Source organism: Ostrinia furnacalis, unplaced genomic scaffold, assembly GCF_004193835.3.
Source record: "Ostrinia furnacalis isolate ACB-3 unplaced genomic scaffold, ASM419383v2 OfSCF6932, whole genome shotgun sequence".
Classification (NCBI taxonomy): Eukaryota; Metazoa; Arthropoda; class Insecta; order Lepidoptera; family Crambidae; genus Ostrinia; species Ostrinia furnacalis.
In genome coordinates this window covers 1,276,280-1,293,525 of record NW_021137171.1, presented here as the reverse complement: position 1 = coordinate 1,293,525, position 17,246 = coordinate 1,276,280, and the positions used below count along the sequence as shown (strand labels likewise).

Below are 17,246 nucleotides of genomic sequence, written 5' to 3'. Positions count from 1 at the left end.
CCATCACATGAATTGCCTACTCGGGGAATCAACTGCTTGGACCATTGTTTCGTTAGAGCAAAATCCCAAATAGAAACAATAATCTGCACGTCCACGGTCACTGATCATTCATGCGTAATCCTATCAGTAAACGGTGGTTCAAAGGGAATTATAGGGACAGAAACTCAGCAGTATAAAAAAACTGACTATAAAGCAGTTATCGCCGACGTAGTGAAAATAAATTGGCCAAATATACTGCTTCAACTAGACCCAATCGAGGCTACCGATCGATTTCTTTCAACCTTAAGAGAAATAATAAACAAGCATACTTCAATGCACACCCCACCCTCTAAAAATAGGTGTATGAAACCGTGGGTTACGCCGGGCCTAATTCGTTGCATCCGTAACAGAGATCGGTTATTCAAAAGAACAAAAAAAGATCCCGATAATGTCATCCTCAAAATCAGCTACCTAAGATACCGCAACACATGTAATAAAATTCTCAAAAATCTAAAAAATGTTTTTTACTCAACAGAAATGCAAAGAAATAAATATAATCCAAAAGAACAATGGAATTGTATTAAAAAACTATGCCACTTAGAGAAAAATAAGGACTCATGTCAAGAACTATTAGCTGCAAAGCCAAACAAATTAGACTCACTCAATCATATCAATAATTACTTTGTTACTGTAGGAAGCAAACTAGCACGCACAATAATTAACGCTAATAACTTAGACGAAAATAACCTAGCAAAAACAACTAAGGATCAACAAAACACTACATCCACCTTTGTAATTCTGCCAACAGATGAAGATGAGGTCCGATCAACCATCTTATCTTTAAAAAATAGCTCGGCCACCGGATGGGATGGCATACCAACTAAACTATACAAGCTTGCTATCAATGCACTATGCCCACCCATAACCAATTTATGCAATAGCTATTTTGAATATGGTATCTTCCCAAACGCGCTCAAAAGATCTGTAGTAATCCCAATCTTCAAGTCTGGGGACAGAGACAGTTTATCAAACTATAGACCAATTTCACTACTACCAACACTGTCAAAGATAGTTGAAAAACTTATTAATAAAAGACTCAAATATTATTTGGAAAGCCAAAAATTAATATCAAATAATCAGTACGGGTTTCGTAATAAAATTTCTACCACTGATGCCACGCAACGACTCACAGCAGCATTAGTAGGGAGCATGGATTCAAACAAGAAATGTTTGGCCATATTCCTGGATCTAGCAAAGGCATTTGATACTGTCTCTGTTCCCATACTACTTGAAAGATTGGAAAAAATAGGTATCAGAGGTAACCAACACAGACTTTTTGTAGATTACCTAACAAATAGAACTCAATCTGTCCAAATCGGAGCTTTTACGAGTGAAGAGGAAAAAGTGAGTTTTGGTGTACCCCAGGGCAGTATACTGGGGCCTACCCTATTTTTGATTTACGTTAACCAATTGTGCCAGAAACAGCTCATAAATGGTGAAGTAATTACCTTTGCCGATGACACAGTACTTATATTCACTGGAGACAGTTGGAATGACGTGAATCGGAAAGCTAATGAAGGCTTCAATAAAATCAATGAATGGCTGATAAATAACTTACTGACTCTAAACACGGCAAAAACAAAATATATGGCATTCAGTATAAGAAGTAACAAACAACCCCTACAGAATGAAATTAGCATACAAGCACATAGCTGTAAAAATGCAAATACGCCATGTAACTGTCCATACATTTCGAGTACATCATCGATTAAATATCTTGGTCTACTAATAGATAATAATTTGAATTGGACGGAACACATACAGGCTGTAACAAGTCGAGTAAGAAAACTAATATATGTATTCAAAACATTACGAAATGTATGCGACAAAAAACAACTGGTCTCAACATATTACGCACTATGCCAGTCAGTGATTACATACTGTATCACATGCTGGGGTGGTTGCGCAAAATCTACTATGTTGGAACTAGAAAGAGCTCAAAGGGCAATTTTAAAAATTATGACATTCAAGCCCTTTAAATACCCCACTTACGAATTATACAAAAACCTAGAAACTCTCTCTGTTAGACAACTATATATAAAATTACTATTTCTAAAACAACATAAATTACCAAGAGATACCCCAACAACAAAGCGTAGAAAAGACATTATCTTTAAAACACCAACTTGTAGGACAAAATTCGCACAAAGATTTAGTCATTACCTTGGCCCTCACATCTACAATAAGGTCAGTAATTCGATACCCGATGTTTACGAGCAATCAAAATACTCATGTAATAGATCAATCTCAAATTACCTTAAACAGTTGAACTACGAACAAACTGAAGAGCTAGTTAAATCATATATAATGTGACACACACACATACACACACACACACACATACACACACACACACACACACACACACATACACACACACTCACACGCACGCGCGCGCGCGCGCTCACATACACACACACACACACACACACACACACACTTACATACTTACGTATACGCACCCACAAATTCACACAATCTGACAATGAAGAAGTTTCAAATATTGTTTATTAATTTTTTTTTATTTTTTTTATTGATAAACTTAAAAATATAAGCATCATGGCTGAAACTTGAATGGGCGGCCGGCGTGACGTCGCGGCACCGCCTATGTTTGAGTTCCATGCGAAAATATATACGTAATTTCAATAATTATTTTCTCAAACATTTCTTGATGGATTTAGAAATAAAAATAAAACCTTCACCGTCTTTTTAGCTCTGGACCATATTTTTAATCCCATTCGGTGAAATATGGTTTTTCAACATCACGAAACTTCTTCATTAACATACTTTTTATCTATGTATAATATGTATGTATTTACAAAAAAAAAAGGGATTTAAGTAAGTTTATATAGTTCTCGTAATTGTAATATTTAGTTTCTAAAAAATAAAAATGAAAAAATAAAAAAAATGTAACTACTTCTCACATGATAATTTTATCTGCTAGCTGCGCGTGTACTACGCTCCCAACAAGTACCGAATGCGCTGGCCGGTACATTTGTCTATCCATACCTGGCATTGCAAAATTAACCTTACTACAACGCCTTAGAAACCGCAACGTTGGAAGATGTGTACCGGCCAAACGTTGCCCGGTTGGACGATGACGAACACTACCAGTCGCAACACAGTTTTTACTTAGCGGCGGGTAGGGGACGGAATCTGATACATTTTGCCACCCTCATTATTGCTTATTCAGTAGTACTTTTTACTATTAATATAATTTATGTAAAACTATATTGTGTAAACAAACAATGTACCTACACTTACTGATAAGTTATGTTTTTGTTGATTAGTTAGTAAGAATAATGGATGGCTCAATAAAAATATTTTTGATTTTTGATTTTTTGATTTTGACATATTAATGTCAAAAATCAAACTGTTTGTTTAAATGCATGCATAGAAATTAGTGATTTCCTATCCTCCCTCAGCATTCGATACTTTCTGTGGTGGAAAATAAACATTAATTTGCAGCTCATTAGAAATAATTCAGAAACGTATTATTTGACAATTTTATTTATCTTTACAGCAATCGAGTATGAATAGATAAAAATAGTTTAGTTATTAAAATGACCTTCCAATTTAATAACAAAAAAAGAGATTCTCTATTTGGATACTCAATTGAAAACTGATTCTAAACTATCCTATTTACAGGTCTCCAATATAAGTTTATAAAACCTCAAAGGGGTGGAACACTCCTGATGATAGATGGCTACACATTTTACAACTTTCCCAAAAGCAAAGTCTGGGCATGTTCTAATAAAAAAATACAAAGGAACAAATGCTTTGCTAAAGTCAGGATGGACGGTGACGTCATCTCTCCATACAACCTGGAGCACAACCACCCACCTCCCAGATACCATGTTACGAAAGATGGACAGTACATCAAAATTTAATTTGCTAATTTTTAATTCATAATACTGCTCATTCTATTTCATTTTGATATCTTTTCTAATGTAACTAACATAACTTTGTAATATAACAATTTTCTTAAAATTCCTAGAAATAAACATTATGTCAAATAATAAAAACGATTTGTACATGGAAATATTTTTTTAAACTAACATTAATGTGTAGCCCATTAAAATAATTGAGAAAGTATTAATTGAGATAATAATTCATAATATTATAAAACCTAATTTTACTTTTTTTGTTGTTGTTTTCACCTAACATCAGGGTAACAGTACTGCTTACTGACTGTCCTTTGGTATACATATTTTATATGTGTATTTTTTTACAGAAAGCATGCGCAAGCGAAAAAAAAGTCGAGAGGAAATTATGCAGATACAAAAGCTTAGAGAGCGACGAAAGCGAGCAATGATCAGGAACGATCCTGAACTATACGCAGCATATAAAGAAAAAGAACGACAAAGATACCTCAAAAGGAAGAGGGAAGGTAAATTATTGCCAGTTAGTCAAGAAACTCCTGCACGTAAAAAACAAATAAGAAGGCGCAACAGGGAAAACTCCAAGGCGTATTATCATCGACGAAAGCAGAGAAAAGCTTTGGAAAATGAAGAACTCAGTCCGTATAAAATTAAAGTGAAAGTACATAGGGAAGCCACGATACGGTCTTCCATCGATTCGGAGTAGTGAAAATCAGACAAACATGGTATGGTAGAGTCGGCGTCAAATATTTCGTGACAGTGACCAAAAAGTTAATAACACCACCTTCTTCTAACTGAACAATTTATAATTTAACTATATACTTTAGGTGTCACAAATAATTTGATGCTGACTGTACCCAGCTCTTCTGACAGTCAAAAGATAGAGAACTAAAGTGGTCAAGTAGCTACCGAAAATCAACCACAGGCATCTTGCTTCACCTCCACCTGACTGAACAATTAAGTTTCATGGCAATAAATATGTTTTATTTTTATGAAGGATCTTTTTATTTACGTCACGCCCAAAAATACTTCATAAATCCAAAACTAGACACTACATTGAAGTGCCAAATACATAATACGTATGTATGTGTGTGTGTGTAGGTACTTTCATTATCGACCATTAGCGATTTGAATACGAAAAGTGATCTTAATCTGAAGGCTGTTTCCTGATTTACACGACATTTCTATAAATATTTTATTTATTTATTTTTATTTTTCTTTATTCAGAAAACCACAGCTCATTATAATAATAATACAAGCAGGTAGTTTTGTTCTTACATCCAATAATAAAAAAAAAATCTTTTCTACTGAATACTGTCAATTGACTAAAACTAAAACTAATTTACTTACAGATAGTATTGAATATAGAGTTATTCAAGCGCCAAGGAGTGGAACACATCATGATAGGTGGCTAGACATTTTACCATTTTAACAAAAAATGCAAAATCTGGGTATCTACACTAATATTATAAAGAGGAAAACTTTGTTTGTTTGGTTATAATGAATAGGATCAAAAACTACTAGACCGTTTTTAAAAAATCTTTCACCATTCGAAAGCTACATTATCCACGAGTAACATAGGCAAAATTTTATTTTGGAAAAAAATAGGGTTCCGTAAAATATGTAGATAATGTAGACAACGCGCGCGAAGCCGCGGGCGGAAAGCTAGTGTTCTGATAAAACAAAAAGAAACAAATGCCTTGCTAAGGTCAGGGTGGACGGTGACGTCATCACTCCATACAGCCTGCAGCACAACCACCCGCCTCCCCAATACCATATTACGAAAGATGGAAAATACTTCAAAATTTGATAGTAGGTACAACATTCTGCTCATCTATACTAATATTTTAAAGAGGTAAAGTTTGTGTTTGTGTATTTGTTAAATTGTAAGGGGTAGTCTCGGGATCTACTGAACCGATTTTAAAAATTCTTTCACCAATAGAAAGCCACATTATTGCTGAGTGTCATAGGTTATTATAAAAAACCGAAAAATTCCACGCAGGCAAAGCCGCGGCGGAACGCCTAGTTATAGATAAGTAGAATATTATAGTCTAATCATGTTGACTATTCTAACAATAACTAACTTAAGTATTTAGTACGTTATTTTATAACTGTTAGTAATACCAGGCCTGTTCATCTCCGCGAGTTTACATCGAAAACAAAACACGCACGATGGCCCCCTACAGGAGTACTATTCGACAAGGCCTCACATACGAGCGAACATTGACTCACGCACGCGCATTCTTGGTGTACTAAATACTGTGCAGTATTTAACTGAATAAATAATAATAAAAACATGTATGTACTTTTTTAGGTTTCCTGAAGACACTTAGAGGTAAATAAGTAGTTAATATTATTCATAGTAATTCATGCTAAATCATGTATTTCCTTCGCCATTTATAGGCCAGTAGAATTAGATTTTAAATCGGAAATAATTCCTACAAAAGATTTTATTGCTTTAATGGCTTAATTGGTTGCCCATTAAGACTCTCCTAGGTTTTCGACTTCGACGGAGTTGTGCTTAAGTGGTGGGGGCCCCCGAAAGGGGCGCTTTTTAGGTTTTCCGGTTATACCGCGTAAAGGACTTACCCTATCGAAAAGTGGTCTTCTTAACGGTTGAAGGGCATTTAATCCTGCATTAAATAAGACTAAATTCATATGTTTTGGACAAACCGTTCTCGTGCAAATGTTCGGCAAAGTAGAAAATATGTGTATAATTAACCCATTTAGACCGATAATTATTTTTGTAAATTATCCTGCTTTCGCCTCCGAGATTTATTTTACCATGTAGTACCCCTGTACGACNGTCCAACACTGTTGGACATGGGTCCAACACCTTGTATGGGCTCGATCCACCGTGCGGCGGGTAGGGGACGGAATCTGATACATTTTGCCACCCTCATTATTGCTTATTCAGTAGTACTTTTTACTATTAATATAATTTATGTAAAACTATTCTTAGAAATAACACCCGCTACGTCAGCGTGACGTCATATCGCTCGATCCTGTTGTCTCTGTCTTAGAGAGGGAAGGCACGAGAAACCGGCCGCCCCGCGCGCCGCCACACTTTGCTTGAGCGCTTGGCTGTGACGGACGTTCTCTCGGTTCAGGGACTGTGATATTTGTGACCTAGATCATTATTTCTGCCATAGGCATATTTCTTTATTACGTTAATTTGATTTGTGGAATTATTGGTTTCGGTTATGTAATAAATCGATATCTGCTGGTGCCGTACATTACTTTAAAAAAAGCACTCTCACCTCTGATCCTTAAGATCAGAAGTGGGATTGACCACGCGTTCTAACCGTTTTTGCCATCTATTTTTGCCTTAGTTTGTGATTATCAGTGCAGTGTTAAAAGTTAAGATGACCAGGCGTTCGTCTAGATTAAAAAAAGAACGTGATTATTCTCGTAAACAGTGTCGTGATAAAAGTTAGTTAAACGTCGGGTTTGTTAGAATATCGAATGCCGCCGTTAAATGAACGTGTGCATCGATTGAGTATTGAGTATCGAGGTAGGTCACCTAGGCGATGTGTACGCACTCCGCGTCGTAGTCCTATTGGGAATCGTGAATATTCACGTAGCCCTCATAGTGATTTTTGTAGGGGTTATTATTTACATTGACACTATCTTTATCGCCTAAATCTTCGTCAATCTGATCATCATTAGCGGTCATCTGACAAGACAGCAGTAGAAAAATACCAAGATTGCTTTATGTTTGCTGAAATTATCAAATTTTTCATGAGTTGTGGTAATATAGTGAAGCATCAATAGCCTAAAACAAATAAAAATAATAAATATTAAATTATATTTTTTCGCATGATTTGCTCATGCATAGACCTACTGTACCTTATACGGTACACCTATTTTAGACTGGAATAAACCGTATAAAAATAATCTCAATAATATTTTTTTTGTAGTCATGATATCTATTGTACTCTATTTTTTAAATAAATTTGATAAATAACATAATTTACTATGAATAATAAGAAATTATACCTTTTTAAATACATTGTAAATATTTTTTTGGTTTTCTGTCGAGGAATTTCATAAATATTTTCGAAACCACTTGTTAAAACATATTTTTAAATATTTTTATGTAAAATAATCACTTTAAGCTTACTGTTACAATCATTTTTACAAATTAACAACAGTTTGGTACTTCGAAATATTTTCAAAAAGATACCGTACCACATAGGGTACGGTAGGGCTAAATGGGTTAATGACCCTCTCCACGTCCAATAACTCGTCACCCGTAGGCTCCCAAGCCTTGTAAAGGGTCGCCTTAACCAGCGTATCCCTGTCAAGGCTCAGTAGCCTTGACAGGGATACGCTGGTTATCCATGTCTACTAGCGTATCCATGTCCTTTGGTATACATATTTTATATGTGTATTTTTTACAGAAAGCATGCGCAAGCGAAAAAAAAGTCGAGAGGAAATTATGCAGATACGAAAGCTTAGACAGCAACAAAGGCGAGCAATGATCAGGAACGATCCTGAACTATACGCGGCATATAAAGAAAAAGAACGACAAAGATACCTCAAAAGGAAGAGGGAAGGTAAATTATTGCCAGTTAGTCAAGAAACTCCTGCACGTAAAAAACAAATAAGAAGACGCAACAGGGAAAACTTCAAGGCGTATTATCATCGACGAAAGCAGAGCAAAGCTTTGGAAAATGAAGAACTCAGTCCGTATAAAATTAAAGTGAAAGTACATAGGGAAGCCACGATACGGTCTTCCATCGATTCGGAGTAGTGAAAATCAGACAAACATGGTATGGTAGAGTCGGCGTCAAATATTTCGTGACAGTGACCAAAAAGTTAATAACCTTCTTCTAACTGAACAATTTATAATTTAACTATTTCTATTTGGATACTTTAGGTGTCACAAATAATTTGATGCTGACTGTATCCAGCTCTTCTGACAGTCAAAACATAGAGAACGAAAGTGCGTAGGTAGCTACCGAAAATCAACCACATGCAACTTGCTTCACCGCCACCATCCGTTCTATCCAAACAGCACAAGACAAAATTGTTTATTATATTTAGTTATTTTGTAGACAGAACTGTTAAGTCTTATGGCAATAAATATTATTATGTTTTATTTTTATGACCCATTTTTTTAATTTACGTCACCGGCTCACCGCCAATCTCGTCACGCCCAAAAAAATACTTCATAAATCCAAAACTAGACACTACATTTAAGTGCCAAATAGGTACATAATACGTATGTGTGGTCACATCATTTTACCGAAGTCAGCCCTATAGCTTCGGCGCAGTACCGATCACTGACGTTTGTCAACAAAATGGTGCTTGACTCTTGAGACAAGCTAAATTACACCATATTGTTAATGACATTGAGCTTACATTTTTTTAAATACCTTCGCGAAGTAAAACTTCTGTACGTAGTAATTATTATTATTCTGTGGTAGATACTGCTTACTGACTGTCCTTTGGTATACATATTTTATATGTGTATTTTTTACAGAAAGCATGCGCAAGCGAAAAAAAAGTCGAGAGGAAATTATGCAGATACGAAAGCTTAGACAGCGACAAAGGCGAGCAATGATCAGGAACGATCCTGAACTATACGCGGCATATAAAGAAAAAGAACGACAAAGATACCTCAAAAGGAAGAGGGAAGGTAAATTATTGCCAGTTAGTCAAGAAACTCCTGAACGTAAAAAACAAATAAGAAGGCGCAACAGGGAAAACTTAAAGGCGTATAATCAGCGACGAAAGCAGAGCGAAGCTTTGGAAAATGAAGAACTCAGTCCATATAAAATTAAAGTGGAAGTACACAGCGAAGCCCAGATACGGTCTTCCATCGATTCGGAGTAATAAAAATCACACAAACATGGTAGAGACGGCGTCAAATAGTTTGTGACACCCACTGACCAAAAAGTTGATAACACCACCTTCTNTTGATTGCACTGAACAATTTATAACTATTTCTATTCTATAAATATCTATTTGGCTACTTTGGGTGTCACAACTATTTGACGCTGACTGTCCGAGCCGACCAAACCCATTGTCACCCTACTGTCTGGCGTTGTCCGCACCGTACCACAGAATTGATGGCTACCGTTCTTGGGACGTGATCTCCGCAACAGACAATCAGAAGAGGCTGCGATCGCGTGATATCTAAGCAGCTAATGGACCTCTGTTCTTACCCCTACCGTTAAGTTTTAAACCATGTATTTGTCAAATAGGTCGATTCATTGTAATAAATGTATTCACAAGTTGAACTAGCATTTTTCTATTAAACACTGACTGTACCCAGCTCTTCTGACAGTCAAAAGATAGAGAACAAAAGTGCGTAGCTACCGAAAACCAACCACAGGCAAATTGCTTTACCTCCACCATCCGTTCCATCCAAACAGCACAAGACAAAACTGTTTATTGTATTTAGTTATTTTGTAGACAACTATTAAGTCTTATGGCAATAAATATTAAGTCCGCCACTGTACAGTTGTATGTGCAAAAGTGTAAATAAATAAAAAAATTATAAATATGTTTAATTTTTGAAGCATTTTTTTTTAATTTACGTCACGCCCAAAAATTACTTCATAAATCCAAAACTAGACACTACATTGAAGTGCCAGATACATAATACGTATGTGTGTACACTTCCATTATAGACCATTAGCGATTTGAATACGAAAAGTGATCTTAATCTGAAGATTTTGATTTTGATTGCAGGCTGTTCCTGATTTACTCGACATTTCTATAAATATTTTATTTATTTATTTTTATTTTTCTTTATTCAGAAAACCACAGCTCATTATAGTAATAATACAAACAGGTATTTTTGTTCTTACAGCCAATAATAAAAAAAAAAAATGTTTTCTACTGAATACTGTCAATTGACTAAAAATAAAACTAATTTACTTACAGATAGTATCGAGTATAGAGTTATTCAAGCGCCAAGGAGTGGAACATACATCATGATAGGTGGCTACACATTTTACCATTTAAACAAAAAATACAAAATCTGGGTATGTTCTGATAAAACAAAAAGAAACAAATGCCTTGCTAAGGTCAGGGTGGACGGTGACGTCATCACTCCATTTAGCCTGCAGCACAACCACCCGCCTCCTCAATACCATATTACGAAAGATGGAAAATACTTCAAAATTTGATAGTACAACATTCTGCTCATCTATACTAATATTATAAAGAGGTNAAAGAGGCAAAGTTTGTGTTTGTATATTTGTTAAATAAAATTGTAAGGGGTAATCTCGGGATCTACTGAACCAATTTTAAAAATTCTTTCACCAATAGAAAGCCACATTATTGCTGAGTGTCATAGGTTATAATAACCGAAAAATTCCACGCGCGCAAAGCCGCGGCGGAAAGCCTAGTTATAGATAAGTAGAATATTATAGTCTAATTATGTTTTCTGACAATAACTAATTTAAGTATTTAGTACGTTATTTTATAACTGTTAGTAATACATTCATATGATTTTTGTTTAATTTTCCCATCTAATTTAATATTAAATGTATGCGTGGAAATGAGTGTTTTCTTACCCTCAGCATTTGATATTTCCTGTGTAAAACTAACATTATAATAATTGAGATTTTTTTTTATCTTTTCACAGCAGTCGAGTAAAAGGATAAATATGGCGAACGGCAAGCAACTTGTTTTGATTGATGGATATAGTTTCTCGATCCTGTACAAAACTAAGATATGGAAGTGTTCCCAAAGAAAATGCGAGGCTAAAATCAAAATAGACGGAGAGTCAGCTTTTGCATTCTCTTTAGAACACAACCATCCCAAACCTAACTTTAATGTTACGAGAGATGGACACTACGTTAGACTTTAAATTAATGTTATTTTTCAAATTCCTAATAATAATGTATGAAGTATTAAAAACTAAATAAATTATATAATATATAACTATATATATTATATAATTATATACTATATAAATATACATATGTTATATATATATAGAGTATATAAAATTAAATACATAGGTATAAATGTAGGAAAAACGACTTTTGTGTGTAACGGAACAGTGGGATGACGGATAAAAGATAGTGATTTGAACGCTGAAGATGAGGAATGATTGGTATATGGAGGAAACTGATGAATGAGGAACGAGGATTGAGAGTAAGAATAGTAGTTTGAATGTTTAAAAAGAAGAGAGTGTGTTGTAGACTACGTAATACGGAAGACGAAGTAGTGTGTAACTATTATAGTAAAAGACGTGTAATACTATTCTAGTGAAGAGAAATAATAATATATCCAGTTATCACACTCCATTGTATTTTTTATTGGATAACTCCCACTTCCCACATAAATATAGACGGACAATTTAATTGAGATTTTTTTATCTTTTCACAGCAGTCGAGTATAAGAGGATAAATATGGCGAACGGCACGCAACTTATTTTGATTGATGGATACAGTTTCTCGAACATGTCCAAAAGTTATATATGGAAGTGTTCCCAAAGAAACAAGAAATGCAAAGCTAAGATTAAAATAGACGGAGAATCTGTTTTTGCGTTCTGCCTGGACCACAACCATCCCAAACCTAACTTTCATGTTAATAAAGATGGACACTACGTTAGAATTTAATTCAATTTTATGTTTTTATGTTCCAAATTACAAATAATAATGTTTATAAGCTAATTACATTTTAGGTAAAATAAATAAATAAGCATAAATATAGACAGAGGACATTGACCAACTTCACACAGTATGAGAATAGAATAGAATAATCTTTATTGCTACAACTAAAATAGACACATGCAGCCATGTCATGCCACCACTTTAGACGTGTCTCTATTTGACATAGGTACCTAAAGTAACAACTGACTAGATATATGTCATCTTAACCAGCCCTAATAGATGCGGTTTTGTAACAAAATATAAAATCCGAAGTTTTATTAGTTCTAAGTACTTGAGGAAACTATATTATAACTGGATCAAGATGTAATCTAAATACTATTTAAGAATCGCATGCTTACAATCTAGTGTTATTCAATATTAATAGTGGAACACAAAAAAACTCTTCTTAGTTTTGGGCTTGTAAATTAGTGTGAAAAATTTATGAATGTGTGCTAGCAAATGTAAAATTTTGTGAATGTGTTTCTCTTGATTTACTTAAAGCCATGGTTCATATCTTTCTTTATTTTGAGTTTTTTTATTTTTATTTGGGACTTTTAAATATCGGTTGTTGGAAAACAATTAATGATTGATTATTATAATCTTAATATACATTATATAACTCAAAGACTGACTGACATTGTGATCTATCAACGCACAGCCCAAACCAATGGATCGGGCTGATATTTGGCATGCAGGTAGATGTTATGACGTAGGCATCCGCTAAGAAAGGATTTTACGAAACTCCACCCCTAATGGGGTGAAACACGCGTACGAAAACGCGGGCGGCCGCTAGTTATGAATAAAATTAAGATTACTAACAACTAATTCGAGTTTCATTGACATTACAAAGATTTTGGTACACAAAAGAGAAAATCTAAGCATAGTGCAAAAATTAACCATTCATTTCCATATTTTCAGAAATCAAGTACAAATTAATAAATGCTGAAAATGCTGGAAAAAGTGGGAAACTGGTCATGGTAGATGGTTACACGTTCTACAAACCGAACAAGATCAGCAGGATGTGGGTGTGCTCCAAGAAGACCAGAGGTGACTGTTCTGCTAAAATCAAGATTGAAGGTGACGTCATCATTCCATGTTGTCTGGATCATAACCATGAGCGCCCCAAATACCATATTACGAAGGACGGACAGTACATTAAAATTTAACTCACACACAGAATAGTCGATTCTTTCCACAAACTTATTATAGGTAATTAAACGCTATTTTTTGCTTATTCCCAACGAGTCACACCTAAACAAGTAACACTGTTACTCGTTGGGAAAATAATTCGTATCCAGTCACAATGTTACTGATTCACACATTAGGTACCCTGTAGGTTTTGTAAAATCCATGGGTGGCGCTATGGCGGCCGCATAATATGCTCGGTGGTGTAGCGGGATACGCGGGGGTGGTGCGGGCGGTAACAAGCGCCGTCACGAAAGTTTTAGGAGACGTTTGAACAAGGTTTTTACTAATAAAGTAATAGTTAAAATTGTGTTTTATATTTTTCTTGATCTTTTATATGATTACTTTTACCACCCCTGGGATGGGCGATGTTTAACAAAACCACAAACTGTGTTAATATCACGATACTCGTATAAGAGATTTCGTTACAAAGAAACTAAGGTAAATACAAAATACATTAAAAATAAAAATATAAAATACTCAAGTAATCTTAAGCTTACTGTAAGAAAATACAGGTTACAGTGTGACCAAAACCTACGGCTGTGTAACTGTGTGACTCGTTGGGAACAAGCGCTATCGTCATACATTCCTTGAGTTACCTAGACTTATTATGTTAGGAATAGGTAGTTCCTAGGAATAGGCTTACCTACTTTAATGCTAGTTAATTAAGCTACCATAATTGATTATACTCGTAGCAAAGCGTCTTTGATAACTTATAGCGAAGACTACCAAGCTTCATTGTTTGTTTGTTTGTTTGCTTCATTCTGAGTTTAGACTAGGCGCAGACCAACGATTTTTAGTTGGCCGATAGTTTGGCCCGATTTTAAATTGCATGAAGAATCGGCCAAATCAAATCGGTGTAATGTGCGCACTTCCATACATGCCCATACTGATCAACTGCCCGACTAAATTATCGGCCGACGAAAAATCGATGGTCTGCGCCTAGGCTTATAATTACTAAGGGTACTTACCTATTTAATTTGTATTCATAGAATAATAAAGCCTAGATAGATAGATAATAAGCGCACGAAAAATAAGGCAACTTTTAGTGGATCATCACTTTACGGGATTTATTGCAACAATATCTAATAGTGAAGTGATAATTCTATAGTAAAAATGCAACATAATAGTTTAAAATATTATATTTTAGTGGATGATTCTTGTCCACTTGAAACTTTTATTATTTTAATGAAATGTTTTATTAAATAACATTTTATTACGATAAATGTGGATAAAATTCTCTCACTTTTGAAAAAATCGCTTTTTGCCTCACTTTTGATGAAGCGTTTGTATGAAAGATCTAGGCTTTATAATTCTAAGTTTGTATTTATAAATTAAGCAAAATCTCTGATTTAAGTATAATTACAAGTTGTAATACTTGAAAATAAAGTAAACCACTTTAATAAATGCTGTTTAATAATATCCCACCAAAGAAAGCTCCATCAAGAATTAACTACAGAATTTATTACTTACATGAAATATGTACTTTCAGGAAAGGTGTACAAAATAATTAGCCGTAGGAAAGGCAAGCAACTGGTCATGGTAGATGATTATACCTTCTATAAGACGAACAAAAACAGCAAGGTCTGGGTGTGCTCCAGGAAAACCAGAGGAGACTGTTCTGCCAGGATCAAGATTGACCGTGGCCGCTTTTTCCCATGTTGTCTGGATCATAACCACGAGCCTCCAAAATTCCATATTACGGAAGAAGGACAGTACGTTATAAGACGAACAAAACGTTTAAGCAAAAGTACTACAAAATAATATTTGACGTATTTAGTTCCAAAAACTCGTATTTTACTTAGTTTTTCTTATTTAGTTTATGCACACTACACCACAACCGTCACTTGAACGCCTGTCTCGCGGTTGTTGTCTTCAGGCTATTGCTGAAAATCACTTCACTAAAAATTGCTGAGCGATTGCCGTTTTTGTGTTGCTGCGTGCGACACACATTTATTGTAAAAATTTGTACCTATCACTATGTGTTCATATTTGATTGTTGAGTTTATGTGTACTTATTTATGTATTGAGTTTAAACTAACAATGTTTTTGCTGCTTGTTTTAATTAATTTTGAATATGGGTACCAATTATAATTGATACTTTTGTCATTATTTATTTAATAAAATGTTTTTTTTTTCTATATAATTATCACAAGTTCCTCTTCATAACCAGAAACACAATTTTGTTTTTTAGTAAGTAATTGTGGCCTACATAAATTACTAATATTCCCGTTAAATCCTGCACCTAAGCTAAATAATATGCTTGTGTTAGAAGTAGATTCGCCATAGCAAACCAACGGGTAATGGGATCGAACGACATTTTACATAGTATTTATGGAACAACAGGTGTTGTTCCATAAATACTATGTAAAAAGCTTCGTTCGTTCGTTTCAGCCGAAAGACGTCCACTGCTGGACAAAGGCCTCCCCCAAGGATTTCCACAAAGACCGGTCCTGCACCGCTCGCATCCAGGCACCTCCCGCGACCTTCACCAGATCGTCGGTCCACCTATGGGAGGCTGCCCATGCTACGTCTTCCAGCTCGTGGTCGCCACTCAAGAACTTTCCTGCCCCAGTGGCCATCAGCTCTACGAGCTATGTGCCCCGCCCACAGCCACTTTATTTTAGCGATTCTGCGAGCTATGTCAGTCACTCTGGTTCTCCTACAAAAAAAGCTTACGGTGAAGAGAACATCAAAAAACCCAAGATTTAAAACTTCTGCTATTGCTTACAAGAAACATAACTATTTTCAGGGATCGAGTACAAATTAATACATGGAAAAAGCGGGCCATTGATCATGATCCACGGTTACACGTTCAACAAGATAAATAAAAACAGCAAGGTGTGGGTGTGCTCCAGGAAAAGGAGAGGCGATTGTCCCGCCAGGATCAAAATGGATCATGACCTTCTAGTTTCATACTATCTGTATCATAACCACGAGCCCCCGAATTATTTTATTACTAAAGAAGGACAGTACATTAAATTCAATTAAAGAAGAACACTTATCAAACTCGAAAGAGATCGTAACCGTATCAACTCCAGGCGGTCAGTATTCTATATATGAAACGCGCGAATGACGATGATAGCTCGCGGAAGGCGATACGGTTCCTTTCCGATCCTTTTCCGAGTTGATAAGAGTCTGCTATGACCTTAAACGTTCAAACTGAACACTAAGTTCCTAGTTCCTAGTCATAAACAGAAAAACAATTTTGTTTGTTTGTTTCTTATCAATTTTTAAATAGTATTTTGTATTTATAAATTAAGCAAATTGTTTGGTTTTAGTACGTATACTTTATACTAACAAAGAAAATTAACCACTGCAATAACTGGATAACTGGAGTGCAATATATGACTTACATTTTTGTAATGTTTGTTTTTTGTGATCTGTTGTTGTGCCTAAATAAATAAATAAAAAATACACTCCTGTTTGTTAAACACATACTTTAGGCCAGTAGAATTAAACACAAAAATGAATTAAATCGGAAATAATACCTACTAAAGATTTTAGTGCTTTAATGGCTTCA

General features: G+C 35.0%; 2 protein-coding genes across 2 annotated transcripts; both read left to right on the top strand.

The window, feature by feature from the left end:
- The first annotated feature begins 1,188 nt into the window (after positions 1-1,188).
- On the top strand, positions 1,189-13,704 carry LOC114362942 (vicilin-like seed storage protein At2g18540). The gene is made up of 5 exons (XM_028318528.1): positions 1,189-1,297; positions 4,274-4,429; positions 8,324-8,479; positions 9,409-9,564; positions 13,457-13,704. Exons 1-5 carry the CDS (start codon positions 1,189-1,191, stop codon positions 13,702-13,704), a joined length of 825 nt encoding a protein of 274 aa, XP_028174329.1.
- Positions 13,705-15,219: 1,515 nt separating this feature from the next.
- On the top strand, positions 15,220-16,906 carry LOC114362959 (uncharacterized). The gene is made up of 2 exons (XM_028318551.1): positions 15,220-15,473; positions 16,476-16,906. The coding sequence occupies exons 1-2, from the start codon at positions 15,263-15,265 to the stop codon at positions 16,712-16,714; spliced, it is 450 nt and encodes a 149-aa protein (XP_028174352.1). The 5' UTR covers positions 15,220-15,262; the 3' UTR covers positions 16,715-16,906.
- Positions 16,907-17,246: the final 340 nt, after the last annotated feature.

Bases quoted from the DNA above. Each gene is read 5' to 3' on its own strand.
- LOC114362942 (XM_028318528.1), top strand. From the start codon at position 1,189: ATGGATTCAAACAAGAAATGTTTGGCCATATTCCTGGATCTAGCAAAG. The intron at 4,430-8,323 runs GTAAATTATTGC...TATTTTTTACAG, and splicing joins CCTCAAAAGGAAGAGGGAAG to AAAGCATGCGCAAGCGAAAA. The intron at 8,480-9,408 runs GTAAATTATTGC...TATTTTTTACAG, and splicing joins CCTCAAAAGGAAGAGGGAAG to AAAGCATGCGCAAGCGAAAA.
- LOC114362959 (XM_028318551.1), top strand. From the start codon at position 15,263: ATGGTAGATGATTATACCTTCTATAAGACGAACAAAAACAGCAAGGTC. The intron at 15,474-16,475 runs GTACTACAAAAT...AACTATTTTCAG, and splicing joins AACAAAACGTTTAAGCAAAA to GGATCGAGTACAAATTAATA.